At 48.8% G+C, this 10857-nt stretch overlaps 1 protein-coding gene across 1 annotated transcript; it reads right to left on the reverse strand.

Moving 5' to 3' along the window:
• Window positions 1-477: 477 nt before the first annotated feature.
• Window positions 478-10126, reverse strand: CRYBB1 (crystallin beta B1; the record flags this gene model as incomplete). Its single annotated transcript, XM_081037117.1, has 5 exons — window positions 478-661; window positions 1873-2015; window positions 4334-4466; window positions 8454-8572; window positions 9953-10126. 5 exons carry the CDS (start codon window positions 10124-10126, stop codon window positions 478-480), a joined length of 753 nt encoding a protein of 250 aa, XP_080893243.1.
• Between the last annotated feature and the right edge of the window lie 731 nt (window positions 10127-10857).

The following is a 10857-nucleotide window of genomic DNA, read 5'->3' on the forward strand; positions in this document are numbered from 1 at the left end:
AATAGTAAATCTATTTAAATAAAAATATTAAGTAAATAACAAAGCAGGTGGTAAGCACAGAGGGAGGAGTACAGTTTGAAAACACAGATTTGTTTAGGAGAGCATCCCTGGAACCAGACTGTCTGGGTTTAATTCTCGGCGCTCTAGCTGTGTGACTTTAGGCAAGTTACTTTCCCTTTTGGAGCCTCAGTTTCCTCACTTGTTAAATGGGAATGATTATAACACCGGCCTCTGAGAGTAGTCCAAAAGATGTACTGAGAGAATGTGTGTAAAGAACTTGGCAGTGCACCCTGCTATTATTATAATTAAGACTGAGGAAGTCACATGACAGTAATGATGGGGGAAATTCAGACACACATCTATCTATTCACAGACCCAGGAGATATTCTGGCTTTAGGATCTTTTATTTGCATGAGAAAGATAGGGACACTGAGCCTGAGGAAGGGGTGGGAGGAAGGAGAAAAGGGGAGTGTGGACTCATTTGGGAGGCTCAGCTGCCAGCACTGAGAAGCAGCCCTCACGGTGCCACTGCCTGTCACGCAGGCGACGCACAGCCTGCATTTGTGGCTGGAAGGCCCCCCACTCGTTCCAGTGCTGGAAGTCACCAGGCTCCAGGAGGTACTGGTACCCGCGGTAGCCGGGATACTGATAGCCGACCCAGCTGGGAGGGAAGCAAGGACAGTGTGGAGATGGCCAGCCTCACTGCCTGGCCATCCAGACCCCCAGGATGGACCAGGCAGGTCTCCATTTCTCCCTGCAGTCTCCTTTAGAAAGTGGGGATGGTCACCTTTCAAAGTCTGGCCTACATTCCAGCCCCCTCAGGTAAACAAGCCTCTGACCTGCCCTCCATTCTAGCACACACACCCAGGTCCCAGAACACTTCCTTCTTCCTCTGACCCCCTGGATGGACCATCTCTTACTTAGTTTGGTTGTTGGACATCATCTCACAGGTATGCTTGGGTCTCCCTGGAGGCCGAGTAAGCCCCCTGAAGACAGACACCGAGGCTTACTCATCGCTGCCTCCTCGGTATGCCTTGCACAGCGCCTGGCTCCCAGACAATGCTTACTACATTTCTGATGGCTTGGATGTAGGGATGTGGGTTTCAAGGAAGAGGAAAGGAGCAAGAAAAAGGCCAGGGCCCTGACGGGTATTACGGGAGCTCAGAAAGAACCTGCAGTGGAGAGGTAGAAGTCTTAGATTTGCCTAGAGGAGACCAGGAGGGTCTGGCATGGTTGTTGGGAGACGGGGAATGAATAAAGTGACTGCCTTTGGGCACCCAACCCTGCCCTTTGTTCTCACAGACATGGCGTCATGGGGCTCTTTTGTGAATGTTTCAAATCCTGAGAGTTCAGAGCAGAGAGTGCCCTTTTAGATCCAGGAGTCTGGTGTGCCCATTGTATAGAAGGTAACATTGAGATACAGGGAGGGGCATAAAGCTCCCCAGGTTCCACAGCACATCAGTGACAGGATCAAGGCCCTTTCCTTACACAGTCTCGTCTCTCAGAAGTCATTCGGCTCATTTCCCTGCAGGCTATGGATTTCCCTAAATAGTCTCTCTCCCTAGACACCTCTAGACTATCTGCATCGACACTGCCCTTCTTACTTCATTATTCCTTCAATCCCAATATGGGTTTGGAAGCCCCTATTCTCTCCATCTTTCAGATTTTTAGAACCAGTCGCCAGGTCTGATTACACCGACAGGTAATTTGTCAAAGTATGACTGTTGGAATCCTAACTGTCAGCACCGGGACAATTTCAGAGGGGCCGTGGCCTTTCTCCTATGTGTCTGATGTTATATCCTGTAAGGGGGCAGCCATTGAGTGTGTCTGTGCTTGAAGCAGGGGCTGTGGGCCTGGCTGGAAGATGCTTACGTTCCACTGGTGACTCTCGCACTGCCCACGCGGTCACAGAAGCCATAGACCCAGAGACTGGGCTTGTCATCCTCCTGGATCTCCACGCTGTTGCCCTTGAAGTTGGCGCCTGCAAACAGGCAGATCTTATGCTCCTGAGAATCCTGGGGAAGGAGAGACTGGGTCAGGCATGGGAAGTATGAACGGGGCAAAGAGCAGTAACTTAGCCGGGCTGTGTAGGTGTAAAGAGAGAGTGCTGAGTGTGGTAGGCCCCTGTGGGACTCGCTCAGAATTGCCACTGTCCAGCCTAGAAGGGGCCTCTTCTTCTCTGAAAAGAGGCTACCAGCTTCTACTTCCTGGAGTTGTCACGAGGAGTAAACGAGTTAATCCACTTAGCATGGTGCCTGGTATCCACCAGGTACTCAAAACAAATGTTTATTGATTGTGCTGGTTGTTATGGTCAGGAATGCAGAGGCTCAGAGAGGTAGGTTCTTGATCAATGTCACACAGCCCCTGAGGAGCAGAACCTCTCAGAGAAGCATTTCATTCCTCCCAGTCCACGTGGTCCGCCTCTCCCCTCATCTCCCTTTGCTGCAGCCACACGGGCCACTGTTGAGTTCCTTGCTCACACCTACTCCATCCTAACTTCCAGAGCTTTACATTCACTCATCCCTGGAAGGTTTCTCCACCACGCTTCACGTGGCTGACTCAGTTCTCATCCTGCGGGAGCTGTCTTCTCTGATCACCCCCTGACCAATCCCTTCCCCCAACAATGGAGCTCTGGTTCCTCTCTTCTGCTCTCCTAATAAACTGCACGGTCCCTGTGTAGCAGCACGTACCATAGGGGTTTGCCCTTCTAGATTGATTGCCGTGATTAGGTTGCCATCGCTGCCTCCCATGGAATCAGGGACTCCTTGCCTGTCCCATGCAGAGGTGTGGCACCCAGAGCCTACAACACAGCCTGGCAGAAATAGATCAACCGATTGTGGTCGAAGACATGGCGGTCAGTGGAAGATGGTCCGGTTAGAGATCCCTCTATCATGCCAGAAGAGAAAGCTGGAAAGGAGTCAAGGAAGCTGCCCAGGGACAAGATAAAGGTGGCCCACGCCAGGACAGTGGCAGGGATAGAGGACAGATTAGCCCAGACCGGTGGCTCTCAGCTCTGGCTGCATAGAGTCTACCTGGGGACAAGGAAAAGATCTCAGTGCCTGCTACCAGCCTCTACTTTCCCCCGGCCCCACAGATTCTGATTTCGTTGGTCTGGGAAGGGATCCAGGCATTGGATTTTTTTTTTCTACATCCAAAATATTATAATTTAAATATGTAACCAATATAACAAGGTAACGATAGTTTACATTCTTATTTTGCTCTTTTTACGATGTATTCAAAAGTTGGTGTGTATGTTATGCTTATAGCACTTGTCCAATCAGACTAGCCCAAATTCCAGTGTTCAACTGCCACCTACGGCTACCGCCAACTGTATTGGACAGCAACGTTCTAGAAGCTGCTGGAAATGCCCTAGTTGAGGGCGCTCCCAAACAAACTCCCTTAGCATAGATTGCCATTTAAGGACCATTCAATGATTGAGAGATACATCTATGCATTGGTACAAGGGGTCCATTATAAAGGCTGATTATTCAGCCTCCAGTTCTGAGAAGATATTGAGAATGACCTGGTTGGATAATCCATTAAGGTAAGTCTGGGGGTGCCCAAACAGTTGGCTGTTGGTACCTGATAGCCTCAAATGGACACCCGTGAAAATTCTTCAGGAAAATGCCCATCCAGGAAGGCAAAAGTTGGTTACCCTGGGAAACTGACATGTGTGAAGGATGCTGTGGTTGGTTGATGAATCGTAATCGACACACTTCTGGAGAAACTGTGAATTGCTTAAGGATAACTCCACCTCTTTTGGCTTCGAGTCTTCTATAAGTTAGACTTGTTAACTTAGTTCAATATTATCAAGGGCTTATGCAGTATATTGTCTTATCATTGAGAAGTTCAAGACTCCTTTCCACCACACCCCTCTTCCCAGCCACTACATAAGCTTCAGCCTGCTTATGTTGGATGTTTCGGATGAGCACTGGGATTTTCAAAGTTCCCCAGGAGGATATAGTGTGCAGCCAGGAATTAGAAACATTCCACAAGGAGAATCAAAGAAGACGCCGAAGTTTCTAGCTCCAGAAACTGGGAAGTCAAGTCCACTGTTGAGAGCAGCAAGGAAGGAAATAAATGGGTTTATGTTTCTCATTTGCCCAGGGCTCCTGGCAAGGGCTGGGCATATCATGAGTGTGTCAGAAACACCTTATGAATCCCTGAGCATGAAAGCCCACTGCCTTTGGACAACTCTGAGGTCGCCATGCCTCCCTCTTCACCATTCCCTCTTTACCCTGCTCACCCCCATTTCCTTGCTTGCTGTCAGACGGTAGACCTGCCCCTGCCCTCCCCACTCACCACCCCCAGGCCCTGTCTAAGAGCCACTCACCATCCTGATGGGCCGGAAGGACATGAGCTGGTCACTGCGGTAACTACTGGACCAGGTGTCCCAGCGCGGGTATTCGCCTTTCTCCAGGATGAACATCTCCCCCCGGAAGTTGGACTGCTCAAACGCGACCCAGCTGGACATGAGTGGGATGGGGAGGGTGGGGTGGGGGCAAAGGCAGACAAGAGAGAAATTGTTAGCAAAAACCCACCCCCTCCCCTTGGAATGCAGCCCCAAGGCCAGTGGGTTTGATTCTAGTCTGTGCCACCTACTGGCTGTGTGACCATAGGCAAGTGGCTTCACTTCTCTGAGCCTCGCTTTCCTCATCTAATATGCCTATATTCTTGGAGTTGGTGAAAAATTAAATGAGACAATGTGTGTATTATGTGAGCAATACGTTTACCCAGGTGTAGGATTCATACATGATTTAAGTACTAGGAGGATCGGGGGTAAAATCACACAGGAGAAGACATTTTCCTTTAAACTTGATTCCAGCTAGGAGAAAGGCTCTGTCGGGTGCTCATGTGTCCTTAACAGTTACTAATCTCTCTTTTTGGAACAAAGGAAGACCAGGCCACCAGCTCAGAGCCTTGAGCAGGCAGCAGTACAATAGCAGTGCTCTGTGTTCATTGTATCGATTTTCTATGGATGTCTGTTACTTATAGGAAGTGGCACCAGTTTTCTATTTGTAAAAGTGATATAAAGGTTCTTTTAAAATATGTTTATTTCTATGAAAAACGGTCACTTTAAATGAAATACATTAAATTAAAATACTCCTGGAGGTATAGAGCTAAGGGAAAAATTGACACAGGTTATTGAATCATATGTCAGTATTTAGTAAGGACTGGCCTGCATGCAGGAGACACTCAGTAACTGGTACGTTGGTAGGAGGAGGGAAATGATAATAACATCTAGTTCTTAGATACCTAAGAGAATTAAATACGATCCTGCATACGAAGGTATTTGGTCCTCTGAAGGACTCATTACAACTTTGAAGTCCAGTGGAGGCTTTGACTAGATTTCCCATTGCAGCCTGATCAAGGATGGAGAGTGAGCTTGTGTTAGGGGGACCAGGGATTCTGGGGGATCCCTGTTTTGTAGATGAGAAGGCGGGGACTGAGGGACCCCTTGACCTTTGCTCTATATGTTTTCAGGAGTTCTCTGGAACAAGAGAAGACCGTGACCTTAGTATCATCTCCTTGGGACCTTCCTCTCCCCAGAAGGAGATAGGGGAAAACAGGGCGGGGAGCTACCACCGTGGACTGAAACAGACTGTGTCCCAGAAGGCTGAGGTCTTGTCTGAGGAATGAGACAACCCGTACTGGAGTGACAAAATCGAAGAGGCAGACTTATCCTCCCAGAATAGAAGTGAATCTGCTTCAGCCCTCCCTGGTCTGGAGTAGATGAGAAAAGGATGGATGGATGATGAAGAATGGATGGATGGAGGGAGGGGTTAGCAGATGGATGGATAAATGGATGGAGAATAAATGGATAGATGGATGGATGGGTGGATGGGTAGGTGGGTAGACGGATAGATGGGTGGATAGCTGGGTCTGTGGATGAGTGTCTTGATTGATGGATGGATGAATGAGGGACAAGGGATAGATGGAGGGAGGGGAAAGCAAATGGATAGATAAATGGATGGGGAATAAATGGATAGATAGATGGATGGATGGGTGGATGGGAAATGGGTCCTCGAAAGATAGTGCCATGTAGGAATTAAGAGCATAGATTCTGTATGCAATGTCAGAGGGGTAGTAGATTGGGGGAGGGGGGTTGACACAGTGTGAGGGGTATAAATGATAAATGTCTAACTATTACAGTGTTTTGTACACATGAAACTAAAAGAAAAAACAACATAGGTTCTGAAAACAGACCTGAGCTCTAATCCCAGCTCATCATTAATTTTCTGTGTGGGTTTGGGCAAGTCACTTAGGCTCGTTAAGTCTCAGTAAAAGAGGAAATGACTGCATCTACCTTGTCAGGATGTTATGAGGATCTAAAAAAGGAATGCACAGAACAAGCCCATCACAGAGAAAGCACAATAAATAATATACCGGGGGTGCCAAAAAAATGTATACACGTGGACACTTTGGTCAAAATTGTTCAAGCAGTAGTTCGCTGTAATGGACGCTGATGGGAACCACGGTGAGCACCTCTTGTAATTGCAGAAGTCAAACGTGACTTGGATTCATCTTTTGTTATTGGTATATATTGAGTGTTACAATTTTAATACAGTTTTCCTTTCTTAAAATGTTTATTTTTATTCATTGTTTTTGACACCCTCTGTATTTTATGATTGAAAAGGGAGGGAAACTGTTGGAGATCTGAGCTCATGTGCTCTTGCCACCCTGCCCACTCTCCCTGCCAATTCCCCTGTCTTCTTCATAATGTCCAGTGAGGAACTGTTACATAAGTGAGAAATTTAAAATATTTTTTTCAGTGTCTTTTCTCATCTCCTATGGCTCATGTGAGCCTTACAAGTGAGGAGAGAGGTAGGGCAGGAATCTTAATTTACAGATATGGAAACTGGGGCTCAGAGGGGTCATGTCATCTGCCTACGGTCATGCGATGGTGTCAGGTTGAAGTCCCCCAAGTTTCAGGGAGACATGCCTCTGTGCGGAGGTCGTGCCTGTCCTCCCCCCTCCCCTGCCCACCTCCTCCTCTCCATCCTTTTTCCATCACCATTTTCCCCACATCCCTGCTGTTCCAATGCAGACCGAGGGCCCTGGACCATTGGCTCTTGTCTCTTCCCATTGGGGTGCAGCCCCAGGACACACATCAAAACCCAGCTGCATCTTTGTTGGAGGAGAAATACTTTGGAGTTGAGTCACTAGCACTGAAAAAAGCCTAAAAACCCAAATTGGCCACATCCGGCAGCTTCTGTTCCCAGCTGGGCTTTGGGGCTGGGTGGGGGGTGGGGAGCGAGACTGTGTTGACCACACTGGGGTGGGGGTGGGTGCAGGAGGTAGATATGCCCTTTCCCCGCAACTTTCCCCCACTCCCTCCCAGTCCTCCTCACCACCTACACTCCACCAGGATGACTCTGCTGAACTCACAGGACCATGGGCTATTAATCATCACCGTCACCTGCCATGTTTGGACACCCACAAAGCACCAGGCCCATGATGCATTATCTCCTTAAGGGCTCTGAATAACTCAGTGGAGAGTAGTGGGGACCGTTCCTCTCCCCATTTCAGGGATGAGAAAACTGAGGCTTGGAGACTGAGCAAAGTCTGGGGGAGTTGGGACTCGAACCCAGGCCTGTCTGAGCTCAAAGCCCATCTCTGCTCTTTGTGTTGCAAAGAGCCCCGGGATGTTGAGCTTAGGGGCTGACCATACTCCTTGGGGGCATTCAGGCTGAGGAGACAAGAAGCAAAAGGGCCACAGGGGTCTTGTCATGTACCCTGACCTCAGGCCACTGGGGCTGGAGCTGGTGCAGCCACCATGTCTAAAGGACAATTATTCCTGCGTTATCGAGGAGTCACTAAGAGCCAGAGAAGTCCACAGAGTCAGGGGCAGGCCATGGAGCAGGCGATAAAAGCCTTGTGGGGGAAATTCATTGACCTGAGTTGAACCAGGCTCTGCTGCTTACCACCAGGAGGCTTTGGCCAAGGGACTTAACCCCTCTGAGCCTCAGTTTCCCCATCTGTTAAGTGGGCAAAAGAACAGCCCCTTCCTCATAGAGCATTGTAAAATCATTCAGGTAAAGCCCTCAGTCAGTGCCTACCACCTCCTGGGTGCTCAGCAGGTGCTTCTTATTACCCTTAGGGCTGCTTGATGCCTGGGAGAAGGGACAGCTAGTGGGCACATGGCTCTTTCTTCTCCTCCTACCCTCAATGATGGGCAGGGCTACTTCTATAGTAGAAACAGCATTTCTCTGGAGCTCAGAATCATGACTGACTGTCAGAGTGACCTTATACTAATCAAATCACCTCTGTGAACCTCAGTGTCCTCATCTGTAAAATGGGAAGGAGAATAATAGCTCCCTCTCAGTCTTGAAATGAGGACTAAAAACAATACATGTGTCTTTGCTAGCACAGCGGCAGGCACAGAGCAGATGCCCAGTAAATTGTTATTTTATTCTGTCTGCAGGAGTGTTCCTCCCCTACTCAACACTCACGGTCCAGAAGTAACAATGAGGCTGCATGCTCGGTTGAAGCCACGGTCTCTCAGGTTCAAGCATTCCCCGGAGAATTCCACCCGACGCCCCTGGAAATTCTCCTTCTCGAAGACCACCAGCTGGGGGAGAGAAGCCCCCATGCCCGGGGGTAGGGGACAGAGTGAAAGGGGAGGAGTGTCTCCAAACTGGAGAGGCTCAAAAAGGTCATTAAATCCCTATATAAGTAAAAGCAGGCCGTGCACAGATCACATGAGAGTGCGACATGAGCAAGGTAAGTGTCTTTTTTTCTCAGAGCATCAGTTTCCCCAGCTGTAAGAGGAGGTTCACATACCCTTGACTTAGCCCTTCTACTCTTACACCTGTCCACCCAAGAGAAACTCCTGCGCGTGTGTCCCCAGGAGACATGGCTAGAACATCCTGGCCGTGCTGTTCCCCAGTGCAAAGCTAGCGACCACCCAATTGCCCCTCAGGACAGATGATCGCATGCTAAAATAGCATCCAGGGACCACAACGAACGACCCACAGCAACGCCCAATGTGCATGACCATCAGGGATCTCAGAGTGAGTGAAAAGAAAAGAGTAAAACGCAGAATGATTGCATATAACATATGGCAATACATTAAAAACACATAAACTACAAATACAGAGGGTGCCACAAAAATGTATACACATTTTTAAAAAGGAAAACACTGTATTAAAATTAAAATAGTAACCCTCAATATATACGGATGACAAAAGATGAATACAAGTCACGTTTGACGTCTGGGATGACAAGAGGTACTCATAGTGGTTCCCATCAGCGTGATTTCAATACAGATTTTCCTTTCTCAAACCGGGTGTACATTTTGGGGGCACCCGCTGTGTGTACTTTGAAAGGAATACTGCATAAAGATACATGAAAAAGCAAGCAGTTGAGGGACAGGGATGAGAATGGCAGTTGCCTTGAGTAGGGGAGGAAGATGGGGGGCTTTTGGAGGCATTTTAGAGCTAGAGGATTTTTACCAAGTCCTGGTTTTTAATGTAGGTGATGGCTTTGTAGGTGTGTATTAAAAACTACATAAAAATGAACAGTTCAGTAAGTGTAAACTTATTATTTTATTATGTAAACTTATTATTAAGTTTACATAATAAAAGCCAGCCATGCGTGGACCACACGAGTGTCATGAATCAAGGGTGGTGAAATGACCCATTTCCGTGCACCTGAGGTTGAAACCAAACCCGACCCCACCCCGGGGGACCCCATGCCTTTGCTCTCCAGGAGCCCTTACAGCCTGACCACGGATTTTCAGGAGGATCTGAGGCCATCCTGCTGCCCTAGGGAACCTCCTGGGACAGGTGGTTCCTGCTCCTCAGCCAGCTCACTTTCTTTTTTATCCTCTGTTTCTTGCTTTCACAAACTGTAAGCACAGTGCTCGTGCAGGTCAGAGACGGGCAGGGGGAGGGGAGAAGGAGGAGGAAGCGCTGGTTGGAGCCCAGCCCCCCCAGCCCCAGGTCCTTACCCTGTACCTCCCAGGAGGCAGGTCCGCCACTTTGGCAGTGGGCTTGGGTACTGATGCTGGGACCAGGGCAGGGCTGGGGTCTGGGGCAGGTCCTGTGGGTGGCGCCCCCTTCCTCTTGCCATCCAGCCCTGGGTTCCCTGCAGCGGTCGTTAAGGCCTTCACAGCCTGAGACATGGCTTCCACCTGCAAACGTCTGTAAAGAAACTTTTGGCCTAGGTTAATTCAGGGATGGCACCCCGAAGCTGCCTTACCACTCTCATATCCCCTCACCCTGGGTTTTTAGGCTCTTTTCAACACATGTCCTCTTTTTTTCCTTCTAAAGCTTAAGCCTGGAAGTTTTCTAGCCTTACCTCCTGCCCAGTCAAGAATTTCCTTTCTGGGGACCATCCTCCCTGAGGCCTTCCTCCCAGCCTTTGACCAATCCCATCCCTTCACCAACCATGCCCTCCCTCCTACCCCCTATTCCCCTGCCATGTCCTTCCTTCGCACCCTGTAGTTTTCCACACCACTTATCACCCTTTTTGCCCCGCGCTTGTGCAGCTTCAATTAATAAGTCACAGATCAATAAGAAGGCACATTTGGGAGAACGGTAGGTACGCCGGGCTCTGTTCCATGCGTGAATGAACTCATCTGTTTCTCACCCTAACGGCATGCAGTAGTAGGTGCTGTCTTATCCCCTCTGAGCAATCTGCAGCCCAGAGAGGGGAGGTAACCTGCCCAAGCCCACACAGCCACTAAATGGTAGGACTCCAATTTCAGCTCAAGCAGATGGACTTAGCAACTGGCTTATGAAATGCTCCGTGGTGTACTTATGCTGATTTATTAACCATTCCATCCCCAGATCTTGGCTTAGTCCCTGGCACATACAGGCTTCTCATCTAACATCTGTTTAGAGAAGGAATGAA

The sequence above is a fragment of the Rhinolophus hipposideros genome (genome assembly GCF_964194185.1).
Source record: "Rhinolophus hipposideros genome assembly, chromosome: 24".
Taxonomy (NCBI): domain Eukaryota; kingdom Metazoa; phylum Chordata; class Mammalia; order Chiroptera; family Rhinolophidae; genus Rhinolophus; species Rhinolophus hipposideros.